We start from the raw sequence: 17,502 nt of genomic DNA, 5'->3' as shown, positions 1-17,502 counted from the left end.
CCCTTGGCTACATTCTTAGTTTCCGGTTTGACTGAGTTATGTGTGGCATCTGGTATACATTTTTGTCGAGTATTTGTTGATTTGATAATTTGAAGGATTTTGAAACAAAGAGTGTCAAAAGATGACGTGAAATTGGAATTTCTAACATATAAGCAATGGGTAAGGACAGAGTTTTTTTGTGTTCAGTGTGGAAACATGTTAAATCTGAATATGACAGATATGCAATGTACCAGTGCAATATTGTTTTTTTTTTATTGAATAGTTTTATTTATGATTGCTTTTTCCTCTCTGTCTCGTTTCATAGTTAAGAATAATATGGGGTAGGCATTGCCTAAATCAGCGAGAACCGTGAGCTTTACCATACGTGTACCATCTGTGCGAGACTCGTAAAAATAATAAAAGATATCACATAGAGGGGGGTCAACCCGGATGAAAATATTTGCTCTGCAAGCGCAGTATTTTTATTTACATTTAAGATGCAAGCAAAATCAATATTTCTATTTGAAGATCTTTTTAATGAATGAATAACTTGAACAATTTTTTTTCTCGCAAAATTCCAACCCCATACCCCCTTTCCCCTCACACTCAAAATGGTCAATAACTTTATAGCACTTCCCAATACTGTACATTTTTTATCCCTTAAGGGCATCTCTAGCAGTATCCATTTCAGTTTTGGCCGGACAGATCAGTACAGATACCGGTAATATTACAGTTCTCCATGGATGGTGGGAATATTTTATACATATCGTGACATAAACAAAATGCAGACGACAGCTGTAAATTCTTAACAAGAAAATGATTGCCTTTCCTATCTTAGAAAAGCTATGCTTCGATGTTAATAATTCTATTTGAGTTATATTTTTTTCCAAGGCAGGTTAGGTTCTTGACAACAGCAACAGTGGAACAGCGGAGATACAAAATGTACACGTACATACACATCCACATGTTTCCCGAAGTTTTTGAAAACATAACATTCACTCCTTTAAATAAGTAAAAAAAAAAATAGAAAAAGACTAAAAAACTGTCAGAAAAGATGAATTTATTTTTACTGAAACATAATCTTAACCTATATTTTTTTATTTGTTTCATTGAAGGAAATGATGAATTTTTTCCGTAAGGACAGTAACTTTTTGCTACTTCCGGGACTTGACTTTTTTTTGGTTAGTATATTGGGGAATCTTGAGGGAAATTTAGAAAGTACTCGTAATAACCGTAGAGCTCACACTGCTTCGCGGGGCTCGCTATCATGACGTTTTAAATCTGACGTTTGAAGAGACTGAGCAGAATAAAAATTAATAAAAATTAGCCTCCCAACACTGCGTAATTATTTGGACTTGACTTTTCAACTCGGCAGGTGTTTCTAGAAAAGCAGAGGACGCTTACCCTACAGGTGCACATGGTCCATGCTTCCAGTTTTTAGTGTAGTCCGAGTTGCTCATTTGCTTTTGTTACTTTGTATGTATGATTTTAGTTACTTAATGTTCTTTGTTGTGTATATCTGTTTTCCATGTCTGGTCTTTGCCCCTGGGTTACATTCTTTTGATTACCGCTATAACCTTGGTTCCCTTGATTACTCTTAGACTAGTAATACATGTATATAGTATTGTATCATTATTATTTTATTCTAAAAAATTAAATGTATTTATTCTGAGCTGAGATTTTGTATTAGTACTTCAACAGCTCTCAGAATGTTGGATAATAAAGCAAAAAAATATATAAAAAAAAATAACTTTAATTTCACTCTCATTCTCATTTTATAAAAAAAAAAACATAGACAAAAGTTTCTTCTCAATAAATAATATATCTGTAATATTAAACAGTAACCTTTTGGTTATTCTAAAGGCCATATTGAATATGTAAATAAATGTTTAGCCTAGTCACTGAAATAAAGTACATGTTTTAGTTTAAGGCACCTCCGCTCCAGTTTTTCAATATGGTTATCATTAGAACTGTCATTTCTTGTATGTTGAGATTTGTGTATTGCATCATAACTATTCATTGTAAATGTGTTTGTATATTTGTATTTGTATCCAGGTCAGATTTATGTGATAAAATACCAACATTGTAACAAATAGAATCAGGGTGAACAGTTAATTAGGGTGAAACATCTATATACCCTTTTTTTACATCAGAGGTCCAAACAAACTGGCAATAGTGGAAGGTCCTGGACTTTTTCATGTTTCAAAACAATAGCCCACTTGAGTATAAAATTTAAAGTGTAAATAAATAACGTTGAATGTAGCAAACCTGGGCAAATGGAATTTTGAAGGTCTTGGGTTAGTAATTAAGGATCCCAGACCTTGGACCACCACAAATTTGAACCCCTGTTTGCTCAGCTACAAGCTTCATGTTTGTATTAGTGGATCTATCAGTACATGTAACTTTAAAAATTGTAAACAGTCCATTGTCAAATGTCTTACTTCAACATAAACATGTACACTTGTATATACATGTACATTTAATTTTTTAAGACAGGTACAACATGTACAGATGGAAGTTGTAAGACTGTTACTGTGTTAGGTAAAATAGTTCAAAACATACAACTGTAACTGTCAAGTACATGCACATGTAATGTGATACATTAAAAGCACCAGTCTGTTAAAATCCAAAGTCATGGAGTTATTATACTGAAAATTCATGTACATAGTTGTGCACAAAGAACTTGCAGGTAGATAATTTTTTATTTGTATTTTCAGGATGACAATAGATTGAAGATGGCCAGGGTGTCCTTAAAGACTGCTGTTTTTGCTGTATCAGCATGTTCCATTATGATTACATTCTACCAGTGGGGCAGCTGTGATATGGCTTTCAAGGACAACAATTTCTATCAGTATGTTTCACAAGTACAATGTATAATTTTAATGCATTAACTTGTATTTTTTTAATAGAATGTTACATATACAGTGTACATGTATGTGCATGTATAGGTTCATTTGTAACCACAAACTACATTGTACATGTTCATGTAAAATTTGAAAATAAGGTAACTTAAGAATGTAAAAGTAATAGATCTATACATGTAAAAGTCTGTATGAAAGTATGCATGTACTGTACATAATAAAATACACAGTAAAGAAATAGACACCTCTTCCAAAAGAAGTCAGCAAGTAGTCTGATAGGGCCTTATCTGGACATCGATGAATAGAAGAAGTTTAAGTAAAATCTATTTGGAAAATAACAACATTGGCATTTTTGTCTATGTAATATCTATTACAAAACTTCTTCCTGTCCAAGACAAATGGGAAGAGCGAGCACAAGCAAGAAGATGAATTTGCTAATTTTTCTCTGTACATGTAGATTAGGCCCTAGAGTTGTTGTACTTTTGTGTAGATTTTGTACAAAAATAGATTCAAATAGATATATATGCTATTGTAATTCATCCATTATATGTAATGTAATTCACAATATGTCATAAATGTACATGCCTTATATTGAGTATGATAAGTATCCTTAAGTGTGTCACTTATCATACGAATACTAATGTACACATTATATCACAGTGAGATGTTTATGTTTACAAGTGTTCACTTGAACTAATTATGTTATACCCAGGAACTACATTTACTACAAAACATACTAGTATCATATGGATAGGGTCGAGGGAATTGCATGTTCATGCATACACACTTGAAACTGTTTCAAGCTTCATGTACCTAAAACTGAGGAAAACATGAAAAACTACTTAAGTGTTTATACGAAAATGTATTAGATGCATGTAACATATTTTTTGTACATACATGTGTATGTACCTTACCATGAGTTCTTGAAAAGCAGAGGACCCTTACCCTACTGGTTTATCTGGTCCATGCCCCCAGTTTTTGCTAGTAGAAATTATATCCACTTGCTAAAATTTGCTAGTGGAATTATCTATATCATATAGGTAAAGTCCAGAAATAACCCACAAAACTTAAGTTTAGCAAGTGTAAATTTTCAGTACATGCTAAAGTTAGCTGGTGGAAAAAGTTTCGAAATTCAATCCCTGGGTTATTTTATGTTCTTTGTTGTGTGTGTCTGTTTTCCATATCTGCTCATTGTCCCTGGATTACATTCTTTTGATTTCCGCTAGAATCTCGGTCCCCTTGATTACTCTTACATATTCATAAGTCTTATATTGGATGCTTTCTTGAGAAATGGTAGAAAACAATAGTTGTATCATCTTTTTACCCTAAATGAGGAAAATTCTTAGTACCAAGACATTTAAATTCTGATAAAGCACAATAGAGTGTCCTTTTTCTTAATGATAATCCCCTATGTACAATGAAAGTATACAAAAAAACAGGGAAGTGTTCATTCACTTTCTCATTAAAAAGTCTTGCATTTGTACTGTTACTACGTGAGTAAAATATCGGAACAATGTACTGGAAGATGCAGTAAAAAGTGTTCACTTTACAAAATTGTACAAGTAATATTTGATGTACATATAGTACTTAATTGATCAATTTGATAGGAAGGAAATTAATAATAACGAAAAAATGAGTAAGCATTGTTGTCAATTACATGTATAGATTTAAATTTTGGGATTGTTAAGGAAGAGGGAAATAAGAGGTTCAAATTAAATTTTTTTCTCGAAATTTAAAAAAAAAAAAATTAATAATTACATGTACATTTGTACATGTATATTCTTGTTAGGTAAGATTATTTAGACATGGAAAGGTCTACTCTAACTTTAGTACCAGCAATTGTTATGAAAGCCTTCTTATATTCTTATACACCAACAAATTAAATACATGTATCTAGCATTAAAAAAAGAATATTTGCCCAACTGGTTGAGCCAGCAAGATTTGTAGAAACTGAACTGGCCCAGGGTGAAGTATACTTGCCATTATGATACAGTTTGTATACATGTATATATTGAAACAGAGCAAAACAAAAAATTAAAGGGGTCAGGCTTGCATGGCATTGACTTTTACTTGTCGTACATGTAAATTAGTGGTAGGGTTCTAATTTTGACTCCAGGAATATACACTGTACATGTAGATCAGTGGTAGGGTGCTAATTTTTCCTCCAGGAATATACATTGCACATGTAAACTACTGTTGTATTGTTACTCTATCTGTACTCTTCAACTGTTCAATGGATTTTGACAAAATTTGGTATATTTATTTTTTCCATAAGGAAATCTAGAACTCTATAAATAGATATTTAATTCAAGGCAAACAAATGAAAATGTGCATGTAGGCTAAATATTAAGGTCAAAGGGCAAAATTTATGGTTTTGCTTTGCAATGCTGTTTCTGTTGGGAATACATACATTACTTGTAACTGTACAGTACATCATATTTTCAAACTGTTTTAACTACATTTGTACATAAATACATGTACATTGTATATAGTTTTGAAAATTTTATACTGTACATGTTTGTCAACTTGTATGTAATTGATGAACTGAAGCCAAGATAACATGTACATATTTACATATAAATGTGATTAATGTTGACCATATAAAATTACATTGTAAGTTGAGAAAGAGACCTATTTTTAAAAGTGGTGTGCAATGTACGTGTATACTTATAGTTCCTTAGCACTGCACATTTATGCATCTTAAATAGAAAGTGAAAGTACAAATGTGTGGACTGTCTTTCTCAGATGAACAGGTGACTGCTTTTCATGACACTAAAAAACCTAAGGACACAAGGTAAAACACGGGTCAAGTGTCAGATAATTAGCCATTCACATTATGATAATTTTATACAAATTAGTATGCTGAAATTTATCATGATAGGGTTTCTGTCTATGTATAAGTGTGAGATTTACAACTTTATTATATCTATTCAATTTCTCATTTAATTTGGTCACCTGGTATGTTTTTATGTTGTTTAATTTTCCATCTTTGGATCTAATTACAGAGAGGATGGTGTAGGCTTTCAACCCAGGGTTGCCCAGTCTTTCAAAGAAAAAATGAATAAAAATGCAATGAAATTTCGAGAGATAGAGTGTGTCATTAATGGAGAGGAATCACTTAAATGTAGAAGAGAAGGAAAAGAAGTTTATATGCCATTTTCATTCTTACAGAGATATTTTGAGGTAAATGTCTAAATTAAAGCATTGAATAAATCAAGGGACACAACTCTATTTCTGTATTGAACCTTTTTAAATTTTCATAGTTACACATAACTTCATACGACTGTTAAATTCTCCTAGCTTAAACAAAAACAACCCAATACAAATGAAAAAGACATGAAAAGGTCTACAAACATTTGCAACTTTTTTCTCATTATTGTGGAAATAGAATGAGTTAAATAAATACAGGTGAATAATACATGCTGGCAATATTATCATAGTTCCATGATATTCTTTAAAAAGTTAAGCTTATCAAATGAGAAAATGTTTTAGAGAAAAAAGAAGGTCGTCTAAATTAAAAGTATGTTCATATGCCCTTTTTCTATCTTCAAATGAAAGAAAGACTCTACACTACCCAAATAATGTTCATTCTCATCTTTCAACAAAAATCATTTCTCATCTTTGAAAAGATATTAAGAATCTACGACTGCAAGTTAGGGAAATGTTAAGAATCTAACACCTGTAAGAGTGCAAGTTAGGGAAATGTTAAGAATCTAACACCTGTACGAGTGCAGGTTATGGATATGTCAGACAACCAAGGGTAAGATTTAATCGTTCTTTAACGATGCTTCGCTGAGTTCAAGAACTATTACATCTTACCCTCGGTTGTCTGAGATTTCCCGACCTTGCACGAGAAAAGCTGGTGTTTGATTCTTTTTCCTCATTTTGAATCGTTTTCCAGTAAAATGTTTAAATTGAAATGACCTACATTTATCAGCTGATCATGACATATCAGGCCAGGGATACCTCACAACCAGGTGTAAAATTTAGGTCACTTCAAAACAATATAAACAAACTGCAAGAAAAGATCAATCACCAGTTATTCTTGATATGACTATTATTTTAAAAGAATTTTCAAACACATACTCAATATTGGTAAGATATGATCGTTCATTAACTCTTTATTCAATTGTGCTAATTTTTTACAGGAAAGCGTTTCAACCCGTGGGTGAGATTAAGAAATCTTACTACACAAAAAATAGGAATTTTCTTGTCTTTTTAGTGTGAATGTATACACCAATATTGATTGCTTTAAATCCATATTTTGGGATTCTGAATTTTTATTTGAACTACTACCCTATCCAGAGTGAACAGTACGAGTCAGTAAAGGGGCAGACAAAGATAATGTTGATTTAGGTAGAATTGTGTAATAACTTCACAGCATTCTGTTGATAATGTGAGTCATCATACATGTCTCATAAAATCTTGTATTATACAGGTATATGGGTCCATAGAATCCTATGATGGTTATGATAGGTTTGAATTTCAACACAGTTATTCCAAAGTTCATCCCATTCCAGAGGAATACTCACCAGGAGGCGTCTTCATGTCCTTTGAATTTTACAACGTTGAGGAAAGGAACAGAGTTAAATGTTTGACAGGACAGTATGGTAAATATAGTACAGTTAAAGGACTTAATACTTCTATCACCCAGAATAGTATTAAATTTTTGTTAAAAGTAATGAAACATTGAGATGGCAGCTTTTTTTGTGATTTTGGATGTAAAAGATGGATATTGTTTTGTGTCACCCATTTTTCAACCTATGTCAGACCTGTATACAAGAGAATGAATCTTCTGGATAATGTATCAGTGGCATTATCAGCTTCCTGTTCTCCTAAGGCCCATATCCTAATGTGTTTTGTGGAGCTTAAAAAAAAAATAAAAATGTCTGTTTCCTGCTACCCTATTTACTTTATTTTTTTGTGCCTACTCTAAACATTCTATGTCCATTTTGGCTCAAGCACTTTTTAAATCTAAATTGTTTCTCCATCTACTCAATGTAATATGTTTTTGAAAAATAAAATAATTTCAGATATGATTTTATTCCATTTTAAAACAGAATTCTGCTTTTTCAAATCCTAATTTTCCATTACGGTTCTTTTTTTACCATATGTTTACCTCAGATTTGGCAGTTTTCGTTTTTTTGGTAGGTTCCATAAAACCATGTCTGTAATTTCAGTACCTACAAAAAAATGTATGTAGCTACGTACCTACCCTTTTTTTCTGGCTTGTAGCGGGAAACAAGACTATTTTTATACTATATGGACACACCTTCATATTTAAATGTTCCAAATAATTTTCAGAAAGAAGTAAGATGAATGTATTATGTATATTAGTACATGTATATGAAACTTATTTTTGCACCTTACCTTATTTCATTTTTAACCAGAGGTGCATTGATCTTCAGTCACAACTTTCTATCTCTTTATACAAGTTATCATTGACCACAGGTTGTAAGTCCTGAAGAACAATATCAAACATTACTACATTGTACCATTATTTTGCACATACCAATTTTAATTTTTAGGTGTTCCTTTATCAACCCAGTGGACTCCTGAAGGACACTATTACCCGATACAGATAGCCCAGTTTGGTTTGAGTCATTTTAGCAAGCACTTGTCTGGACCTAAACCAAAAGTCCAGGTCCTAGAGAATGGTGAGACTGGTGATACATCGGCATGGTTACTGCCGGACAGGAAATCACAGCTTGTCACTAAAACTGATGAAGACTTCATTGATAACAGTTTATTAGAGTTTGATACTTCAGGTAAAGTATTATAATTGTTCAGTTACTTAATGAAGGGTAATACCAAATTACCAAATTGATAAAATCTAGGCAGTAGTCTAAAGGAATAGTCTAAAAGGAGATTGTGTTCAACAAATGGCAATATCAGGGTAAAAACTGTAAAAGTTGGAAACCACTGCAATGGCCCTGACTTGAAAGTTGGGTTAAGCCAGGTTTTATTGTCTGCTTAACCTTTTGCTTCCATTACAGTCTATTATTTCTGGTATATGTCATTACAGATGGGCAGCATGAAATGGTGATTGAAGTTTCTCTTGGTAAAAGATGAAAATTATTTGATTAGAACTGTGACATAACTTCTGATTGATTTGTCTCTAGGGGCAAGTTCGGTTATTTTGTCTAAGTTAACTTCATACATTATAATCTTAGATTTTTCTGCTGAAATTTTCAAAATGTTTATCAAATAAAATTTCTGGTACATGTATGTTGAAAATCTTATTCCTATTTCTGGTACATGTATGTTGAAGTTAGAATAATGGACTGAACGAGAATCAGTTTCACCGATTAAATCTGAAGAAAACTGGGAAATTTGTAAAATGGCAAGAAAACACAGAAATTCAATCACTACCCACTGGTTAAAAGGTTACATTCATTTTAGTCTCTAGCTTAGAATGGGAGAAAGTTAGTTAAACTTTAATGTATAACAATGTTCCTGACATCTTATTTCAGAAAGCATGAAAAATCCTGGGATAACTATTTCTATGGATGAAAAGAAACTGACTACTTTGTCATTAGATGTGAAATTCATCACCAATGGCAGTTTGACGGTGCTGTTACGTACAGGGGATGGAAACTTGTTCAGAATACATTATATTTTAGGGGATACATTAATACACATTCAGAAACGTGAAATGTTCATAGGCCTTGGTTCTAGAGCAATTGGCCAGTGGCTACATATCACCAGAATCATAATGAATGATTTTACTAAAGGTTTACAGCTTGTTATGACCAAAGGGAAAGTTGCCAAGTTTAAGAGAAATGCTAGGATAGCAGCTCTGTGTTTACGAGGTCACGGATTTATTGATAATGTGACAATATCCACTGCGGCTCATATCGATCATTTCTTTGATGCTGCTAACTACCTTGTAAACAAACAAGATGATAAAGGAGGTTGGCCAATCATGGTCCAACGAAAGTTCGTTCCTAGTGTCGTTGAACTTGAGCCAGGGTGGTACTCAGCCATGGGTCAAGGTCAATCTATTTCATTATTAGTGAGAGCATATATTGTTTCAAAAGACCAGAAATATTTAGACGCTGCAGAGCGAGCGCTTGATATATATGAAATAAGTAGTTCTGAAGGTGGTGTACTGACTAAGTTTGCCGGTGTTTATGACTGGTATGAAGAATATCCAACAAAACCTTCTAGTTATGTGTTGAATGGATTTATATACTCTTTGATTGGTTTATATGATGTGAAAGAAGTAGCCGTGGGTAAAGGTGCTGAGAAAGCAAAAATATTATATGACAAAGGAATGATATCTTTGAAAAAAATGCTATTAATGTTTGACTCAGGGTCAGGGACTTTCTATGACCTACGACATTTGACCCTTGGTATTGCACCAAATAGAGCTAGATGGGATTACCACACAGTCCATATTAACCAGTTGAATCAGTTGAGTTTAATAGACAGTGACCCTCTGTTTTCAGCTACAGCCAAACGATGGACAGAATATATGAAGGGAAAACGTTCACCCCATAACTGAACCATGTTGTTTTGTCTTTTGTTATTTGTTTTTGTTATTTTTTGTTATTTTTTAAAAATTGTTATTAATTTGTTCACTTAGTTTTTACCAACACCAAATAATGATTTTTGATGGTCTTGGTGCAAATTTTATTCTGTACAATTTCTCTTTCTCTCCGTGTTTCAAACAAAACACATTGTTAAAGATGTTAAATATTCTTTTAAGTAGTACATGTACTGTGTCAAATTATTTTAATGTGGTTTTGTATGTTAATGTATTTTTTATCATTGGATCCATTGAAAAAGAATTTGATTGTGAACACACATTTTTTCAAAGTCATAAAATGTTTGACTTAGTATAAATTAAAAAGGTGCTGTATGGAAGATTTCTGTCTTCTTTATAATAGATTTAAGTCATTGCTTTTTAATTGTCTGTGTGTTTTGTTAACTAATATTTTAAGAAGAACTTGACCTTTATCTTTATTATGAGCATGTAGTTGGTTTAACTTATTTCTGGGTAACCGTCATTGATTGTTCAGTTATTTTTAGTGGCAAATTTTCAGAGAATTTGAGAGTTGACCTAAAAGAGTTTTTAGACATTTGACCAAGATATTTAAAAAGCATACTGCACTTTTTTCTTTAACATGTACATGTATATCCTCTTGGTAGCAATACTGCATTGTTTTTAACAGACTTACAATAAATTTAAGCAATTTTTAATGAAATTAACCTTGATTTCACATTATTCAACTCAAAGAGAATTTAAAAGCCATATTAGGAATGGTTGAACAGTGGGGGGAACCTGAAATTCCTCTCAAAGGGAAGGCCTTGCTTACTGCCCTAAGAGTGAGTTGATCTTGTGATATACAGTGATTTTCTATACAATTAAACAAACTATTCTAGCACAAGGGGCCTTCAGTTGGATCCGCCTCTTTAGTTGAATAACTGTTCAAATGTAGATGTACAATCAAATTGAATTTTATGTGATTCCTTTTTTTTCTTCATTTCTTGTTTTAAGTATATTATTATAAACTACAACTACTCTGTATACATTTTAACTGATACTTAAGCCTGATGGTACACAAACTGTATATGCAACAAACTATTGTCATTTCTTCTACATGTATTTTTACATACATTTACATTTATATTTGTAGATACATGTACAGGTGTCATGTTTTGAAAACATTTACTCTATCAGAATTTTGTTTGAAAATAAAGAGTTCTCCAGTGCCATAAAGTTTCATTTCAGTCAGGTAGGGGTTGAAAGTTAATGTTTGGAAGATCAAATTCTATTTTTTTTTTTTTAAGTTTACAATGAATCACAAATAAATTTTTGTACATACATTTTTTACAATAAAATGCATTAAAATTTAGAAAATTATTTTGGTTCAATAAAAATTAGAATTTGTCTGATGACATGTACGATGTGACTGGTATTTTAAGTTGACATTTTACTTATATTCTTCTATTTAAATGAGAAAAATCCCAACATGTCATCTTTAGTTTTACTCTTGATATGATAACTTTTTTTTCTTATTATGCCAAGGTTTGATACATGAACATTTAATACATGTGCATGTACATACTACAGTGTAATTACAGGTATGGTGCTCTAATGGTGATTTTTAACAAGTGACTAACAATTGTGTCAATTTCTCACTCCCCCTTTTTTAGCATAGACATTCCATTATTTTCCCATATTTTAGTGCTATGAGTAGTGATGGTGTAAAAAATATATAATTTCATATAGAATTGATCTCAGCTTTATATTATATAATTGATTCTTGTATATTTTGAATTTAACAAAGGGAGATAATCATAAATCATAAGTTGAAATTGTAATTTTGTTTACTGAGTTACAGTAATATGTTAGAATGAAATGTATTAAAGATAATACATGTACCTGTAAAATTTTTCATGCTGTCTAGTTGTTGTTGTATAGTTTTATTATCTACTTTTCCTGAATAATTTTGAATACTCTGCAATGATTTGAAAAGTGATGTACTGTTAGGCCAAAAAAATATATGTTTGTTTCCTGTTTCATTGCTTAAAAAATTCAGATTGGTAGGTCAGCATTTTTTAAAAAAGAAATTCCAAGGAGTTTGATCAACAAAGCTGACATGGATCCGAATAAAAAGAAACTTAGAATCGGAAATGAAAAATTTCCTAAATTTTGGTTGCAGAAATGACTTTTTTGTAAACATAAATTTCAGGTCAGCAGGTTTCAGTCTAGGCCGGTAGGGAAATAGGAAACAAAAATATTTTCTTCTTTTTTTTTTGCCTTAGAAATAAATGTTTGCCTGCCAAAGTTGACATTAAGAGGTACAGTGAACCCTGTTTAAACTAAATCCTGAAAATTCTGACATCTTGTCTAAACCGGACACTTTTTGAAGACTATATATCAGTTACAAAGTATAGGGGTGTGACCCCCTCCCTCTTTGAGTCTAGCATACCCTTTAAAAATGACGGCAATTTTGGACAGAGTGCGATTTACAAATTAAAACTCTAAGTCTTGAGTCTAATTTAAGAAATCTCTTGCATCTGGTACTCCCATGAGTGAGTACTGTGTAAGGTTTTGAAATTGGGTCAAATCCAGCATACAAAAAGGTTATACCCTATTGTATTTTTATCCTTGGTGAACTGATTATGTGTCTCGACTGAATCAATCTTAGAAGTTATTAAGAGATCAGGTTTTGGCAAGTTTCACTGTTTTTTTTCCCTTTTGACAATAATGAAATTTTACATTGGCACAACAGGGAGATAGGTTTCCAAATTTTAGGGCAAGTTTGATAAATATTGGGCCACACATGGCAACAGGCATTTATTTCATAAACTGCTATTTTGAGTAATATTTGTTTTGTTGAAAATTTCATACAATGTATGTATCTTGATATGCTCTTAATTCCATCATTTATTATATGCACTTAAACTCACAGGGCTTTAATGTTAAGGCAACACTGAATGATGTACATATTTAAGTAGAAAAGCTGTGATCTTTCATTCGCGGTTGTGAATCGGTAATGGAGCTTTCTTGTGTAAAGTTTGTGTAAGCACATATGTACATGATTAATACCTTTAATATGTACAAATGTATTTTTTTTTAACTTTACATATTTTCATTGTATAAGTCATATCATAATATTATTTCACATGTAGTGTAAATAGCTTGTGTGAGTGCGAAAATGTTCATTGAGTGTGGTGTGCTTTCATAAGAACAGCATTTAAACCCATTGTGATACTGTTAAAACCTGTCTAAATATACCTTATACAAATTTGAATCCTGTCTGAGTCTTATCTGAAAAGTACTAGGTACGTGTATCAATCAGAACTCCTCAGCCTTTCTTGTTGCACAAGAGAAAAACCTCGGAGGCATTAGGTGGAAGAATCTGTCTGGAATTTGACCAATTTGATTCTAAACATGTCTAAATTTATAGTTCAACTGGTTGAATTTTTTACCATTACTTATTTTCTTAGCTCCTTAATTCAGGCCAAAGTTCTTGAATGAATTCTTGTTTTTTATTTCTAGTGATATCTAACTAAAATTTTAAGCCCCCCTTGGTGGATAGAACTGCTTTGATTCGCATACGACTACCGTTCCAGCTTATATTTTAAAAAGAAATTCTTTCTACATCCACGGTTATTTTTTGGTTTCTTGGAAATGGTCTAGTAGTTCAAATTGGTATGTGTATGATGCACACACACTCATTGAATGACAAAACCTTAATATTCTGGAAATTTCACCTACATGTACATGACTTTTAAGACCTGTCATATCATTTTCTATGTAATTTTATCTTGTGTATAGCAGATAGATATGCATGTACATGTATACAGAATAACTGCAGGTTTGAAGTCAAAACAGAAACTATCACAGAGAGTAGACCTGATAGGGCAAGATGTGATATTCTGTCGAGATGTATAAAGCTGGCTATTTTTAGTTTATGGCAGTGTCACAGTTCATTGGAAGTTACTTTGTCATTGGAAATTGCTGATACACATACATGTATATATGAGTATCATGATAGTAGTCTGATATAGAACAATAACTGATATGGGACAGTAAGAACAATGAAAAACCAAAAAGGTTTATGATAAATACCAGTAATAGTTCTACTGAGGTTTTTGTTTAGACAAGTTAATATTACTGTACATTCAATCAGTAGAATCTTTTTGTTTTATGAAACATCCAATCAATGCAGTAGTTATGAACATGAAATGGGATATCATAAGTGTCCACCCAGATAATGGAGGTCTTGTGAATCAGGAGCACATTATAAAATTAAAGTTGGTGAAACTTTCCATTCCCTGTACCTGGCTTCATATACCAGGTATAAATTAAAACTAAATTGAATTTTTCCTTAACTCCCTGAGTTTTTCGTCAAGTTTTTAATTATAATCTATCTGATAGGATTGAATTATGAGAAAAACTCAATTCAATGTTCTTTACTAATACCTGACCAGAATCTATTTACACATTATCTATATGTACAAAGAAAATAAGTGTTTTTTTTTTTCAAACGGAGATTTTTTTACATTAAAAGTGAAATAATCCTTATTGAATGTACTGGAAGGGGTGTATATAGGTATAAATACTATGAGAGGTGTATGTAGGTATAAATATAATAGGGAGTGAAATAAATGGTATGTGTAGACTGTTTTTCATTTGATCTAGCAAATACGTGTATTTATGTGTGTGCATGCATGATAATGAAAGTTGTTTTTTTTTTGTTTCCAAGTTTCTGTGATATAGGAGACCTAGCTTTAGTACAAATCTATATTTTGCCACATATCATATATACATGTAGGTTTAAGTAAACCAGCCATATAATGCAACAATGTCATAATATTGTCCTTTGAATGAAGTAGACTGTTTTTTTATTCCTCTGTGTTTATCCATGTTTGTCCCCTTTGACATTGTCAGGCCTTGTTGACTGCATTGGTGTGCACAAAAAAATAAGTTTCGAAACAAAATTAATGTGCCAGTTTTGCCTTTCTTTTTTTTTTTCCTTTTCTACTTTTTTTTACAATTTTTTTTTGACAAATTTTGAGTTAAAATTTCAATCTTCGTATTCCAATTAAATGCAACACATTTTATTCATACTATTAATTCACAGAGCAATGCTTTTCTAATTCCTTATGTACTAAACAATGATTTAATTTCATTTGAAATTGTATGTTACAATTTGACTCACTGCTAAAGTTGAAGAATATAATGATCCTAAAAGTTGCAATCTTTAAATGTGAAAATATTGGTTTTAATGTAATCTTGAATTCATCATGTATAACGTCATACATGTATGTATAAATGAAATCATTTACTAGTTGAACTTGGTTAGGAATGGGTATGATGATTTCAGTAAAATGCTCCTATGGAACAGATATGTTGTACTCAATTTAAAGATCCCTTGGTGTTTTTTTACTATATACTCATTGCTTGGAACATTTGATGTCTGTGACTGTGAGTTAGTGTGCAATTTAAAACTAGTCTATAAGTATTGTCTGTCATTAATGGAATACTGATTTACTTTGTGTTAAAGCTAATACATACATGTATATTTATCGCATTCAGACAAATAGGGCAAAATGATTATTTTCACGATCTGTTTTTTAATATTTAAGGTAAACTTTTAAATTCTGAGTGTAATTAAGAAATTGTTTAAATAGATTTTTATACTGGAATGTTAAATTTGTAACGATTTTTTTTCTCACAGAAAAGAATGATTATTTGATCACACAGGTTTTGAATCTCTCAACATAATAGATAATCATGCTGTAAAGGGAAATAACTCTCCAGTTGTGATATTCTTGTAAATCCTGTGTAATTAACTTTTACAATTAGGGAATTTAAAAATATTTTAAACATGGTTCTTAGAAAACAGTCTTAATTTTTTTATTTTATTGTGTAAGTACTTGTACCTTTTTATAATTTTTTTTTTAGAATAATGTTTGATAATGATATTACTTTATTGTAGGTCAGTATCATTTTAAATACATGTATGATCAATTAATTTATATTTCTTAAATAAAAACTTAAATTGATTAAGTAATTTGGAAAGCAATCTTAAATAATTTTCTTAAATATATTGTTTTTATAGGGGCAAGGAAACTTTTGTCATTCTTTTTTTGATGAAAAAAATCTTCAATACGAGTATATTCGTCAAAGGGATATTATTAAGAATTGCTAAGTTTTATCATCCTTTGTTTTTAACTAGTTTATGAACCAGTTGAGAATTCAGGAGGTTTTGGGGGTTTAAATTCCCTTTTATTGGGAAATGTTGCTATTTTGTTTTTGTTTTTGTTTTTTTTTTTTAAATAGAGGCAAACAATTGCAGATAATAGGCTGGAACCCCCTCTCCCTTTTTTCAAAAATATCCAGATCCACCCCTTTATATTGAGTGGTGAAAAAGTGGTATAGATTAAGTTTGGTGCTGACTTGTATGGAGAAGTGTGTGGTGGGACTTTAAGTTTGTGCTGTGTGTATGTGCCATTTAAAATGCATTGTTAATATTGTGAGCAACAGAAGATAAAATGTCTTCTGAATATTATATAAAAGTGATAAAAATAAATTCAATAAAAAGTCATAAAATTTGAATGTCTGTCTTATCTGTGACTGCTTTTACTATGCAATAGGATTATTACAGTGGGTCAGGAGAATCTAATGAACTGTATCTAATTTTTAAGATGGAGACTTAAGAGATTCTTACAATACTTTCTCCTCCCTCAACAAAATCGAAGAAGATGGACTGACCAGCTATGAATAGATAAAAGACTACATAATGAACAGGAGAAGACATTAAGAATTGACTGTTATACACAAAACAAAATCCTGTGTCATGGACAAATAAACCTTTGACACAGAAACTAGGTCAAAAGTATATGAACAGAACATATGGTTGTCAATTTGACACCCAACCATGAGCAGTACAAACATAATTAATGCACAACAGAGAAATATGTGTAGATGTGCAATACCAATACATAAAATAAATGATGAAATTAGCTATAATCATCACACACAATCACCCAACGTGTTATCCTAATGCATCATGTTAATAACAACAATTATCCTAAATGTGCAACAATAAATAACAGCACACTGTCTCAAACCCTGTACATGGATGTTATGTGCCTCACTTATTTATAAAATAGTGAAAAATATAACGTTTTTAGTTTA

The 17,502-nt window shown here is 31.5% G+C and overlaps 1 protein-coding gene across 13 annotated transcripts in view; it reads left to right on the top strand.

Annotated features, from left to right (window-relative positions):
* The window catches only part of LOC148601160 (D-glucuronyl C5-epimerase-like), a 72,687-nt gene extending 55,767 nt beyond the window's left edge, over positions 1-16,920 (top strand). For 12 of the 13 annotated variants that reach the window (XM_088556425.1, XM_088556428.1, XM_088556429.1 and 9 more), the window contains 5 exons: positions 2,697-2,830; positions 5,846-6,023; positions 7,279-7,450; positions 8,369-8,608; positions 9,314-16,920. In XM_088556425.1, the coding sequence (XP_088412551.1) occupies positions 2,715-2,830; positions 5,846-6,023; positions 7,279-7,450; positions 8,369-8,608; positions 9,314-10,347 (1,740 nt within the window). In that variant the 5' untranslated portion in view covers positions 2,697-2,714 and the 3' untranslated portion in view covers positions 10,348-16,920. Of the gene's footprint in view, positions 1-6; positions 160-2,696; positions 2,831-5,845; positions 6,024-7,278; positions 7,451-8,368; positions 8,609-9,313 lie in introns of those variants that run through there. The other variant, XM_088556438.1, reaches the window with a different exon arrangement.
* Positions 16,921-17,502: the final 582 nt, after the last annotated feature.

The sequence above is a fragment of the Perna viridis genome, chromosome 12 (genome assembly GCF_037379345.1).
Source record: "Perna viridis isolate PV_CMFRI_1.1 ecotype Kerala chromosome 12, ASM3737934v1, whole genome shotgun sequence".
Classification (NCBI taxonomy): Eukaryota; Metazoa; Mollusca; class Bivalvia; order Mytilida; family Mytilidae; genus Perna; species Perna viridis.
This window is presented reverse-complemented; position numbering and strand designations above follow the sequence as displayed.